General features: G+C 34.5%; 1 protein-coding gene across 3 annotated transcripts; it reads right to left on the bottom strand.

Annotated features, from left to right (window-relative positions):
• Positions 1-4,980: 4,980 nt before the first annotated feature.
• On the bottom strand, positions 4,981-10,047 carry LOC103331044 (DNAse I-like superfamily protein). 3 transcript variants are annotated; one of them, XM_008233654.3, is made up of 12 exons: positions 9,825-10,047; positions 9,573-9,722; positions 9,269-9,340; positions 8,992-9,055; positions 8,209-8,296; positions 7,999-8,103; positions 6,983-7,502; positions 6,673-6,866; positions 6,438-6,546; positions 5,978-6,126; positions 5,691-5,900; positions 4,981-5,378 (listed from the first exon to the last, which is right to left on the bottom strand). In XM_008233654.3, exons 3-12 carry the CDS (start codon positions 9,299-9,301, stop codon positions 5,372-5,374), a joined length of 1,479 nt encoding a protein of 492 aa, XP_008231876.2. In that variant the 5' UTR covers positions 9,302-9,340; positions 9,573-9,722; positions 9,825-10,047; the 3' UTR covers positions 4,981-5,371. The 3 variants fall into 3 exon arrangements, with proteins under 3 accessions (XP_008231876.2, XP_088909600.1, XP_088909601.1); XM_089053474.1 differs by having other exon boundaries at positions 9,573-9,716; XM_089053475.1 differs by lacking the exons at positions 8,992-9,055; positions 9,269-9,340; positions 9,573-9,722; positions 9,825-10,047 and adding an exon at positions 8,395-8,549.
• Between the last annotated feature and the right edge of the window lie 4,230 nt (positions 10,048-14,277).

Here is a 14,277-nt window from a genome sequence, read left to right as displayed (position 1 = left end):
TAATTTCTAGTAACAATGTGAGTTTTTATTTTACAAATTTATAAATAAACCCAATCCTAGACATGTATTTATAAAAAAACCCAAGCACTATTTAAACATAGAAACACACCCAAAATCAACCACAAAGTCAACTTTTTGGGTGTGTTTATAAATGGGTTTTGAGTGTGTGTAATGATGGGTTTTGGGTGTGTTTATATGTTTCAATAGTGCTTGGGTTTTTTTATAATTTCAACCCTTTGGGTGTTTTAGTGAAACTCCCTATTTATTTTCATTTTTTTGCATATGTAGAATATATATGTTGATTCCATCCTAAAATTTTTTTTGGGACTTTTACACTAAAACTCCTTGTGTTTCGATTCCTGGCTCCGCCACTGCTTTGGAGGTAGCTGCACCTCATTAGCTTGGATGAATATTTTGCTTTTTGAATGAGACGGTGCCAAAATGTTTCCAAGGCATCCGTGGAAGAGTCCAAGGCTAAAAATAAGAGCCGTGGATGAGAATTATGATTTTTTGAGGACGAATGCCAAGGTGTTCCAAGGCATCCATAGAAAGTTTCTAAGGTCAAACCCGGGATACGGATGAAGATTTTTCTTTTTAAATGAGGGGTTGCCAGAAAGTTTCCAAGGCACCCGTGGAAGTGTCCAAGGCTAAAAATAAGAGCCTTGGATGAGAATAATGATATATATATATATTTTTTTTAAGAAGGATGCCAAGGTATCCATGAAAAGTGTCCATCACCAAAACTGCCTCTGGCCGTTCTTTTGAACTGGGCTGGAGTGGATTAAAATACTAATGAATCCAGGATTTCTTCACTGTTGGTTAAAATAATGACAATAAACCTGCCAGGTGTCTACCAATAGTGATAGTCCAGGGTAGTTTTGGAAGCAAATAACCGTGTACTTTTGACTAAAGTAAGTCTGCTTTTATCTTTCTAGTTTCAAGATTATCAATTTGGTTTTCAGTTAGTCACCAACGGTGGTGGTTAACTCTTAATATACCTTTTACGAGCCAAATTAATTCAATTAATCTGAGTTTATGGCTTATTCACCATTGTTGGTAACTAATTTCCAGAAAATCAAATAACTTGGGTAATTGAATTAATTTATCCCACATGTTTTAAATAGTATGGGCTATTCACCATTTTTGGTCAACAAAGCCCATATTAATTCATGTAAAAAAAGCCCGATTGTCAATTGGGCTGGCGCGCAGAATTTAGACCCAAACACTAACTTTATGTTTGAATGATTTTTTTACCAATACTTGCTTGTCCTAACAAAATTTCCGTCAATAGTTAACATCACTTTCAAGATGGTTGTCAATACTCCTCCTTAATGATGTTTTTTAACATCTAAACAATGAAACATTAAAAGGTGGCCCACCATCAACTACAATTCATTAGGGAAATATTAATTTTCTCAAATTTATTTGTATTCTTTGCTGCCACAGGTGGGAAGAGGCACTTTTTAATTATAAAAAGGTGATAGAATTTTATTAGATCAATAAGAATAAAGAGTACAAAGGACACATACTGTAAAGGGAGCCAAGCCAATAACAATATGAGAGACATGGGCAAAACTTTCCGACTAGAGCTAACTGAAAAGCTAAAAAGATCTGAAGAGAATCATCATCGAAAATAACTTTTCTATAACCCCTTCAATCGCCATAATTTCCCCGAATCTAGTCCAATGACATCAATGACAAAACTAACCTCTAACCGGCATGACTCTACTAAAGAGACTAAACATGTAACAAACTCAACTAAGTTTCTAGACTATATTGAACAAACTAAACCAAAATAAAAGCTAAAACAACGCCAACAAAAGAAAAATCAATCGCTGGTAATCTTCATTCGGAACATGACATATAGAGCGTCATTAATTACTTGAGGGCCTTAATGCATCAACGAGCAGTTGATCTATCATGACCAAGCCACATCACCTCAAAGAGTAGTCGCACAAGATGTGGCACAATTAAAGCCAGCCTAGATATGAGGCAATAGATGTGCCAAAAGAAGAGTAGATCAATATAGGTCCACCAAAAGCAAAAGAACACTAAAGATGCAACGGGATCCGAGGGAAAACCCCAATATGTTACACATGAATTACTTATTATACACATAACATAATATATATGTGAAACTTAACTATTTATATTTTTGCACTTTGCATTTGTAAAGCTTATTTGTTGATGCCAAGAAATTTTAACTGATTCTCTCAAGGATCACAGGGCACAACTTGAATAGGTACACTTTCAGTTATGTTGTTAAATATATATTCATTTTGATAATATATAGTTTTTGGTTGCATTTAATATATATTTGTTTTATGATAAAGTTTATTGAAAATTAGTTAATGGAACTAACTAGCATGATTTATATGATTTAATGTGTACTTTTATTTATAGAAAAACTATAGAAACTATAAATTTTAAAAATAGAAGTAAAAAATTTAGCTAGCCCACCCACCGAAAAATTCATGGTTTCACCTTTAGTGTCAAAGTATATAATACGTCTAGATGACAAGGAATGAGCTTTTTGGTCATATTATCAATATTAAACTTCAAGAACTGTAAATGCCACACACTCACGTAGAAGCATATCAAGATGCTTAGAGTCTCAATTAAATAATGTGATTAATAAAAAAAACAGAAAAACTTCATGCATCAACACACAAGATTGATGGCCCCTAGGTTGGAAATATTGCTTGATGGATGCTCCTATTCCTGCAAACTTGAAAGTTTACTTCCATTTGAAAATTTTCAAAGTTGATGTTGGTGGATGCGTGTGTGCGTGTGTGCTTTAATTTGAACTTTTAGGCTGAGGTGTGTGGCCACATTGCAATTAGTCTTCTGTTTGGATGAGATACTTTGAAGTAGGGGTGGCATTTTAAACCGAAAAATCGAAAAACCGCAAAAATCAACCGACAATTTACCGCAATGAAACCGCAATCGCGGTAAACCGAACCGCATTTGCGGTATTAAGAACCGAACCGCATTTGCGGTTGCGGTTGCGGTATTTGATTTTCAAAACTTGCGGTTACCGCAAACCGCAAAGTATAGCCACACGGATGATGAAGTTGAATTTTACAAGGAAATAGAACATATGACAACTTGTAAGTAATTAGTTTATTTATACTAATGTTATTTATGCTTCTTCTTATAATAAAATGTACTAAACTATGTTGTTTTATTTGTAAATAACATTGGTGCTCAAACAACACAACGGGGTTCTTCAAATCCACTCACCACCAATACTTGAGTTTGTAACTTTAGTTTGTAACATTGGTGCATTGCATTTTCCTTTTAGTTTGTAACTTTAATTAACTTTGAATTGGATTTTTCTTTTTTGTTGTAACTTTAATTCATTTTGCTTTGCATTTTCCTTTTGGTTTATAACTTTAAAGGATTTGGAATTGGAATGCTTGAGAAGTTTAAATTTAATTGGAATGCTTGGAATTGTAACTTTAATTTTCTTAGGTTGTGAATGCTTGAGAAGTTGAGAAGATTGTGAATTTATATATGTTTGGGAAATTGAGGTTGTGTATTTATTTAGGTTGTGAATTTATATTTTTGTGAATGCTTGAGAACTCGCGGTTTTAAACCGCTAATTCGCGGTAACCGACCGCATTTTGCGGTTTACCGCAATGCGGTAAACCGCAAAACGCGGTCGGTTTGTGGTTTCAAAAATCACTAAACCGCAAATAGTCGGTCGGTTTGCGGTTTGAGTAAAAATTCGCGGTTACCGAACCGCAACCACCCCTACTTTGAAGTACCCAAGAACTTCAAAGTGTTTAGGCCAAACCAACTGAACAATATGCTGACTCGAGATTAGGTTTCATAACTAACAAGATTGATTTTGATATTGATGATGTAGTTACTCAACTACTCAACCCCACATTAATTATGGAAAACCAACCAATTACAACACTCCATATCTCAGTATATCTTTTTGTGCTTGTGGAGTACAGAAAATTGGGTACACAGACTCCTTTTTTCCAGGAGCATCTTCTAGGAGTTCATGCAACTATGATGCTTCAGCCCTTCCTTGGCTTCAACCTGGCACATAAACATTGTCTTGGAATCAATATATTTCCAAATAAAAATATAGGAAGTTAAGAGATGGAAGGAAGCGCAATGAAGATTACTTGTTCTGAGTAGGATTCGGAATGCTAGGAGGTATTCTTCGAAGGCTGTCGAATACTGGCTCGGTGGTGACTGGCTTTTTCTTGTCTGAGTGTGCATGTAGGAGAGATTGAGAGGATGAAGAAGTAGCTGAAGACAAAGAAGATGGCTGGTGAACTCTGGCTAAGGCTCTATTATTGCAAACTAAATGCATCAATAATATAGCAATGGTAATTTTAAGCAATGATTTGTAGCAGGATTTCATGGTTTTGCAGACTCAGAGGATGTCTTCTTACCAATGCTTGGTCCGATGATGAGTTAAGGTTATTTATAAGCTCATAATATGAGTGAGAGAGAGAGAGAGAAGTTTTCCTTAATGACCTTTTTATGTGCTGCTCTTAACTTATATAAAATGGAGATTGGATGCAGGAGTGTCATGTGATGAATCTTTGACTATCTTAGCTTCCAAGTTCCAAAGCTCAATCTCCCAAAGAAATTGCCTATAGTTTTAGTTATAGAGAGCAGTCATGTGATCAGGCACGTGATAAAATTACAGACAATTGGTTGGCAAACTTTGGATTCTGCCTTCTGAGTTTTTTACAATTAAGATAATGACATACAGAGGTATGGTAAATGACTTACAGAAGCCTAAAATATTTGACACTGAACTTAAAATTAAGGGTTACATTACCAATGCAATGCCAATTTGCAGAGAAAGTTTGAAACTCAAGGCCCTCTTCATTATTATAATCCTGCATTTAAACTACCATATGCTTCTCATCTCCACCAGAACCGACCTAAAATGTTTGATGCAGTTTAAACACATTGAGATGCTGTTTGAAGAATAAAATATCAGGTGGCTTGTGAATCAAGCATTTTATATCATGAATTCTTTTTGACCGAATTCAGGCCAAGAGAACTGGAATGTCTACAACAAATACACTCTTTGATAAATTATAAGAACAAAGACACCAATTCACACAATAATCTGTCACCTATGCATCTCTTAGAATCAACTTGTTAGGAAATCAGAACAAATCCAAAGCCGAGCATGTTCACTAAGAGGACGGAATTCATAATGTGTGCCGGAAAAGTTGGAATGTGTGACCACTTCGGACCGAACGTATCACTTGTTGGAGAACTATTTACACCTTAATAATGCAAAGACCTCTGCATCATGAAACCTACTTCATCTCATCTAATTAGCAAAACTGGGTATTTTGTCAACCCTTCAGCGGCTATGGTTAGCATTTTAGTACCTGACAGTACAAAAAAAAGTCAGGGCAACAACCTTTGGCAGTTCACAAGAATGACAGAAAATATTAGAGAGTTAAGAACATAAAAAGACGACGACCCTATATGTTTTGATAGAGAAAACAAGGCCCTACCGAGCAAGTGTTCACATATGACAAAGATTGGTACAAGGCGGTCACCATTATGTATGTTTTGATCTTGACAAAATGACCCCAGTGTAAGCACATATCATCAAGATAAGTAATTTATCGTTGCACCAGCATTGCAAAAACTCCATGTAAATAAATAAAAACTACCAAATTTGGTCATAAACTTACATGTCTTTCAAGTATCTAGCAGTTGGTAAAAGCTCTTCAATTTCAATCTTCATATTAGAGCTAGGTGATCCTTTCTTCAATTCATTCTGATTGACAACAACATCCACAACAAATGTTCCACAAACTGGCCGGTGGTCAGAAAATCGGGACTCTCCACGTATGTAAGAAAGTTGTTTAATCCCACTTCCATGCCATAGTATTCGATCACACCTGCAATATCGAACTAGTCAAATCTTTTTGTTAAATGTAAATTGGGTTTCATAAGTACACTCTTGCAATCCACATACCAAGCTGGGGTTCTTCTTTTCTTTTTGGATGTTTTTATCTCTCCAAAATAAGTGTCTGAGTTATAAAAATATTTGTAAGTAGGTGCAAAGTAGATTTTTCCCTCTTTCCATCCTTTGAATACTCGCTCTGCTTCTCTTTCAATCTTGAGCTATAAATACAAGCAAAAAATTATTAGTGCACGATATGAGAGAATAGAATGTGTGGGTGACAAAGAAAGCAAAGTATATAACTCAAAAATGGCAGCCAAATGCCCGGGACTTCTCCAGCCCCAGAAATTGTAAATCCATCAAAGATGAGTTATAAATAACACACCAAACAAAGTTTTGAGGGAGTCAAAACTACGAAGTTTAGCTACATTTTGGATAAAATGCGAAATGAAATGCAGTACTCATTTCTAGTACCAAATGGCTCATTCATTGAATTGCTACTGAAACTGAAAATAAAGTTAAATTCAATTACCTGGTCTTTGTTAAGAAGTGCATCCCAGTCATTGTTTTCCAAAAGCTTTCGGGTTTCAGAGTAGCTCAAAGCAATGCGGTAATTCAAGTCACCTAACCATATAACCATACTAGATCCATTTGCAAAGGAATTGGTCAGATAATCAATTTATATGTGAGAAAATGGTGATAGATTATAAAAATGATTCATGAAAGCAACGTTTAATTCTTTAATAATGGCATTCATAGATGCTTACTCATGTCCTAGAATTTTATCCGGCATCCTGCTATGAGTTGTTTTGCAAATCTTAGGAAACTGAGTGCTCTTGAGTATCTCTAACACATCCAAATTTCTCCTCAGCTCATCTCCCTCTTTCTCACCAGATGCCAAGTGACTGCAGACAAAGCAAAAGCTTGTCTGATGGAATAAAAAACTCACAGAAATACAACCCTGCAACCAATGAAGAATAACAGCTTAAGCTTACAATAAGAGGTAATATGATATGTTCAATCATGCACAACCAACATATGATAAACCTCTATGCTTATAGTTTTTTTGTAAAATACCTTGTTTCCAAGGCATCCCATGATTCCACGACTTATGCAAGAGATTCTTAAGTGGCTAACATATTGTATATGCTCCTTCCTCGCCCAAATGGTAACAAAAATTCCCACCATTTGCTTACTAGCTATAAGGCTGTACTTCAAATGGTTGCTAGTAGATGCCATAGAAATTTCCGATATATCAAAAACGTTTGATCCATCTTCATCCGGTTCAGAAGAAAGGTCGTCTTCATTTATATTTGGTTGTTGGCATCGAAAGCAAAAATCCTTACTATGTTTCCTTTCTAGTTCAAAAATGCAGTTGCAACTCTTCAATCGCCTTTTACTCTCTGTCCTAAAAGTCTTACTGACCTTTTTAAGGGAAGGCTTAGAGGAAAAAAGTGAACCACTGGCCTTGCTTCTTGAAGACCCGTCTAGTGATTTGTTCAATGATTGGTTGATTAAAGTAAGCCATTTTGCTGCAGGTTCATTATCTTCTAGAACTAGCACATTTCCAGCATTTAAAGGGACAATTTCCTGAAAACTGATGGTATAAAACAAAAAAAAATTAATGAAATGACCAATTAGTATATGCTGCATAAGCACCTAAATAACATGGAAATATATTTTCTTTTTATAGCTTATACTAAAGTGATATGTCATAATGAAAAACTATACAGAGATGCAAAGAGACTAGTATCTTTGCAACTTGTTTCTGTGTGTTTTCTTGACACACTATCATACTCTTAATGTTGTGATAGGCACTGTGACTCATATCACAGTAGTTATGTTTTAAAATCAAGTACCTAAATATACAATCTCATTTGAAATAATTGTCAACACTATCATACTCTAGATATTGGGTGGATACTTTACGGGTGGATGTGAGAGGAAAAAATGCAATGTAAAGGAGATATACATATCCCAAATGAAACTTTGCAAATGAAAAAGCAGTAATCAGATCCCGAAGAAAAACAAAAGGATATTATCAATTTGAAACTGTACAAATCAGAAGGGAACAACAAATAAAGAAACCATACCCCAAGACATATATGTCCGATTCATTGTTAACCTGAAGAAAATCGTCTAAATTTAGGCCATCATGAGGAGATTTCCCTCCTACATTCCACGTTGCTACAAACACTCTACAAAACCCAGACAAGAAATATCAAATGTTAAATCCTATATCTATTTATCAAGGGGATAGAAAGACAGAAACAATTGTTAATTCTAGAAGATATTGTGATTACCGAAAGGACTGAACATATTGACCAGCAGGCATCTGAGGCTCTGTGCTACTTATAGATTGAATGTCAACTGCTGGATTGGACTGTGGTTCTGAAAGAAGATACAAGCAAGAAAAATCTCATGGTAAGATGTCAAATATAAAAGAGTTCTAGGTTAAGCAAGAAAGAATGTTTCTTTACAGATTAAACCTCAGAAAACTCTGCCCCTAAGGAACCTGTTTTCTTTAACTGATAGCAAAGACTTATATGAACATCGAAAGAAAAAGGGGATCTAGTCCAAAATTTTGGTTTTGAGGGAGATGGGGAGGAGAGGGACATGCTTTATGCTTGCTACCTTTCGTGCAGTAGCTTAAATTTCAAACATGAATATATTCTAATTTCAAATCTCCAAGATGCTCTCCCCTCTCCCTGTAACAATCAGTATCTTTCTTACCAACAACGATATTTGAGACCCAAATGAGACTTATATGGTTGGCTCAACTCAACTAATCATCCCTGTCTTACCAAAAACAGTTGAAGAATAACTAACCATTCCATTCAAAAAAGAAAAGCAACATCACATTCTTTAAAAAGCAAATGGAATTGTATTCTGCTATATCTGTAACCAAAAAGAAAGATCACATCATCTGCAATATGAGACCCCAATTTCAAGACATATCCTATCAGATTTTTTAGGAGGCAAAGAGAGAGCACATTGTATGATCTTGGATTTTCTTTGACAGAAAAAAAATAATTGTATATGATAAGTGATTGTATTGAAACTAGAGACAAATTCAATAGACTCACCAGGGAAATCAGATGAGCCACTTCCTTCTCTCTCCTTCATGGTGAAAATCTTGTGGATAAAAGACTGAAACAATAGGGTAGCAAAATTCCTTTGAATTAACCAAATCTGATATATTTAAAACAAAAAAAAAACAAAAAAAACTATTATCTTTGCCAAGAGATGTAGATTTTGAGAGGTAAATGATCCAATTTCTTCAACTACACAAAAGAAAAGAAGAAATTGGGAACAAAATGATATATAATCATAATGAAAAGACAGCAAAACAAGAAAAGGAACCTTTCTTTTCACGCCTTGATTTCCTACGGTCATTTTGAAACTGCTACTGTTTCATCAATTGGGTTCACAGACCTTCACAAACAGATACAGATGCCGCAATTAGATAGATCAAAACCCTTCAACCAGACAAGATATTAATAAAATATTATGATTCACAAAGAGGACAACGTGAGAATATTGATAAACTATTACGATTGAACAAACAAAATCCCATGAATAATCCAATTGCCTAAACATCCAAAAGAGCACCAAACACAACCACCAAAATGGAATGTGGTTTCAAATGACAGAATCAGAAAATTACCAGAATTTGAAGAAGCTTTGACATTCATGGAGGAGGAGGAGATCTCTGAAATCTTATTATAAATAGTACGGCAACAACGACCCATGAAACAAGTTGACAGCCAACATGGGTTTTCTCGAGAAAGTCAACTGGACAAAGCAATTCCTATTCCTTGATAAAATATTGTGTGTTTGATTTTATTTAGTTTCCCCAGAAAAAAAAAAAAAAGACATGGAAAATTGAACTTGATAAGGAGACCTGCATATTCCATACGTTTTTGTGTGTCTGTGTTTCTGCAACGGATAGCCTCAAGTCCTCTACAGTGATGTTTCAAGAACTGCCCATGTTGATGTACAAACAGGTACAAGTGCAATAAATAACGTTGCTAGCAAAACTGACTTCGGTTGTCAACGTTTTCTTAAAAAAATATATAATATTTCTGTCGAATTCTTGTAACATACTTTTCTACTTGTGTTATTTTTCCTTAGGGACAAATCACATCTTGACGTAGAAAAAAAAAAATCCTTCTTTTTATTAGAGTGTGATTTGTTAGTATAAAGGAACGAATGAACCAAATATTGTTGTTTTCAATAAGACATTTATGGGAATTTGTTAGACAAAGATGGATCGATCTAGACTAGACTATATCAATTAAATTAGACAATTATTCTCGTCTTGATTGGTATGCTGAGACCTAGAATTAGCTCGGACTAATTCCAATACATTTCAAACCGAATAACCAAACGAGTATAAAGAATTAAATAATTCTTTTATATTTATATTTGGGAAAAAAAATGAGAAAAAAAAAAAAAAAAAACCAAAGGGAAGGGTCAAAAGGGAGGATAGAATGTTGAATGTCCTTTCAATTAAAAGTCCAAACGGTGGATTTTGGGAATTGGAATTGGGATTGGGAACTGTGAGTTTTCGTCAGATTGTACTTTGTTTTCTTCTCTGGAAGAAGAAAGCTGTTTTTGGAACTCTTTTGGGTTTTCGGCTTAATAATAATTTTAATAAATTTTGTGGTTCTGATTTTTCGTGCGTGCCATGTCCATAAGCTTTTGGAGTTGTGGTGGGAGAAACAAGAGGGATTTTTTTTTTGGTGAGGACAGAGACCTCTGGAAGAGGGAAAAAGGCCCCACGTGTGTGCGTGTATCTCTGTCAAACGGTCAAAGCCAAGGCTTTTTGGGGGTTGTGGTTTCCTCACACCACGGCAGGCGCCAGTCCCGCTGGCACCAAATATTAAATCCCAGACTCGGTCCCGGTTTGGCTTTTGGGCTCATGCCCCCTTTGCCAATTGTCAATTGGAATATTTTTATTTCTTTCTTTTTACACAAGCAATAATCTAAATTCATTCATTCAATATAAGTATATTCTCATTTGTATATTTTTAGAACATTAATGAGATTACTTAATTAGATAAAAGTTTATATTTTTTTTTCTATTTTTATAAGATTATTATGAAAGTTAAGTTATGATGCACTTTTTTTTATTTTGAGAGAAAAACGAGGCATTTAAATGGCAAGAAAACATTACAAAAGATCTTCAATTATTGCGTCTTGAATAATATCAGGAGGATTCTCATACCATGAAGACACATTTTCAATCGACAAAGCAAAACGAACTAATCTATACATTGCTAAGTTGGCCTCTCTAATCACAAAATTAATAATTGTATCCCTCAAGCCATAAAGCAGAATCTTCTTATTTTAATTTCTTTTGTTGTAAAATAATAAGGGAGGTGTGTTGCATTAGTATTTTGGAAGCTCATATTTTGCATACAATGTATGTTTTAGAAAGTGTCCATTGAGATTGTTGTAGGAAATCTTCGCAATTTATTAATGTACCTTGCGTACAAATGATATTGAAGTGAAACTGCCCAATGACCCTTTCGAAAAATAAGTCAACTTCGGAATTGATTTCTTTTTGTATGATAGGTTCATCCACTCCTAATTTTGTACTAATCATAAAGAAATAAAAACAGAGTTTTCCAAGCCCACCAAAGTACGAATAAATAGCCAATGGGTTCCCATCACAGTGGTGATGAATTCCTCCTCTCCCATGGCACACAGGATCGAACCCCAGTAAAATTTATTTCCTACAATATAACCGAAAATAAAATACGACTAGATAACACAGGAAAAAGTTCAACTCTTCCATGCACCAACTATATGACCCAGGTAAAATTAATTGTAATTTATATCCAGCAATATGGTTTAATTGTAATTTACTGTACTGGATTTCTTGCCCATTCTTTTCTTTTTGGGTATTGGCATTATTAGTCAAAGCCTTTTGGACCAAAATGTTCAAGAAAAGGGTGTTCAAACTATTCAATCATGTAATTAAGACTAGCTTTCCATTTCAAGCGGAAAGTTGCATATGCCATATTCTTTGGAAGGGGCCAACCCGTCAGAGTCTTCTGGTCCCAAAGCATCAAAGATTTAAGATATACTATATTAACAATAATAATATGCTTACTTTTGGTTTTAGAGATAAGCTAAGCCTAAGCATACAACAAATATCGGCATTTCATGTAAACATAATATTGAGTAGGCGGAAGACCTAATTCATAGTACAAGACTTTATAGTTTACAATAGCATCATGCGGAAATTCAATAAACATAAGTACATATACATACTTTGACTAGCCTTCAATTAAATCAACGTCGTATTTGTCTTGAGTGATTTGAAAAGAAGCAGTTAGTGTAATTGAAATATATGTTTCCTTCTAACCTTTTGCACCTTAGAAACCCTAATATATCTTGTTGTATACATTAAACGGGTATGTGCATTATTATAGGTAGAGAGATACCAGTTTCCTATTGAAGCTCTAGTTTCCTAGTATAGTTCTAAGTAATTAACACACATCAAGGCAATTAAATAAGAAACTACTTTTCTTAATTTGACTAATATGATTATTCTGAATAATATTTATTAAATTCTTATAATACAATATAATTCTCGTAATATACAAGCCATACCATGTGGACCACATAAAATATTATGAAAATATTCTTCCTTACATTTGGTGGTACCAAAAAGAGTGTCGAAATTTGCCTTGCTACAGGACTCTAGAATCCCAAAATACAGGAAGAGCAATTTCTTTAAGGCTGGCATAGAGGGGGGGCTCACAGACAACATGTTTGGGATTCAACCCTTTTGTAGTGCTTCAAACTTGAAGCTGCATGCAATCCCCACTTCTCAATGAGTCTCGTGCATAACAAAGCTAGTCAATGGGTTCTTGGAGGACCTTTTCATGACGCTACCCGGGACACAATTTGTTTTTGTTTTTGAAGATCCTTCTTTAATTTATACATTTATAAGTGCATGCGCTTCTTAATTATGATAAGCTTAAGAAAAATATAAATCAATAAAATGTAAGATGGTTTACTTTCATAAACCTATAGAAGTGATCTTCTAATCGATATAGGATTGCAAAGGATTCATTGACGGAGCCAATTAAGGCCGACAAGGGTACCCTTCTCAAAATCTTGAAAACCTTATATTTATGTATGTTATCCAAGTTGTTTTATAGTTATACTTACTGTTGACCTTTCTCGCAAATGTTAATTGTCTACAATGAACATGATCTATACTTGTGTTCATGTCTTCATATGTCATTTATACGGGTGTGCTATGGATTTTATTTGATTTTCTATTTCTATCTAAAATCAACTTTTGATACTCTTTCATTATTTTTAGGTTGCTAGAATTTGGGTTATACTTACTTAAAATATTAAGTTTGTGATATTGAAATTTAATAATTATAATGAATTCTTAAATATATTTTCCTATAAAAACTAAGTTTGTTGTAACTATAAAGCTATTTAAAGTGACCGTCCTTGATAGAATTCCTTGCTCCGCCAGTGAAAGGATTCATTGTTTATCAAGAACTCAATCCTTAGCTCATATGGTAGCCTAATATATAAGTGTTTAAGATAAATATAAAGGTTTGAGATTCCTACTTCTCTAAGGATTAAGATTCATTAATCCTATCACATGAAGGTTATCTCTAGGAGTTTCTTGATGGGCAAGACTCCTAGAGAAATGCATATAAATAGAGGGCTCCCTCCTAGACTCGAAATACCTAAGCTTTACAGAAATCCACTCCTAGAGAAATACCTATCTACTTCATCACCATGTTCGAGTCAAGTTAATGTTTAATATGTTGTAACTATCTAGATTTACATAAAAATCCCATTTTGAAAGTGAAACCCTTTGCATTCTGGTTTTCCTGATGTGCTATCAATATCACTTGTCCTTAGAAGCATTGCATTTTTCGAACAATAAAATAAAATAGAAGCATTAAATTCTAGGGTTTAAGCACTACTAAAAGAGGATCGGGGACCTTCATAAGACACCCCAAAAACCAACTACAATTTGTTTAATCAAGAAAGGCCCAAATTGGTTATGAAGGTTCAAAGAAACAAAGGCCCATATCCATATTTCTTCTATTCAAGGAAGTAACCAGAGGGTGGAAATTGTGCGTGCTTCAATGATAAACTTGTTTATCTAGTCGAAGCTGAAGGCCAAAGTATAAATCCCAGACCCCGGAATTCTTGAGGCAAAAACATAAGATTTGGACTCTGCAAATCAATTTACTCTTTGGATTGTTCTACGTGCACAGGATCTTCATTGAGAATGGCACTCGAAACTGCTCTTGGCAACCATCTTGTATAGTTTGAAACCAAACAAAACAAGCAATACATTTCTCCATTTTGTTCAATCT

The sequence above is a fragment of the Prunus mume genome, linkage group LG5 (genome assembly GCF_029339155.1).
Source record: "Prunus mume cultivar Tortuosa linkage group LG5, ASM2933915v1, whole genome shotgun sequence".
NCBI classification, from domain to species: Eukaryota; Viridiplantae; Streptophyta; class Magnoliopsida; order Rosales; family Rosaceae; genus Prunus; species Prunus mume.
This window is presented reverse-complemented; position numbering and strand designations above follow the sequence as displayed.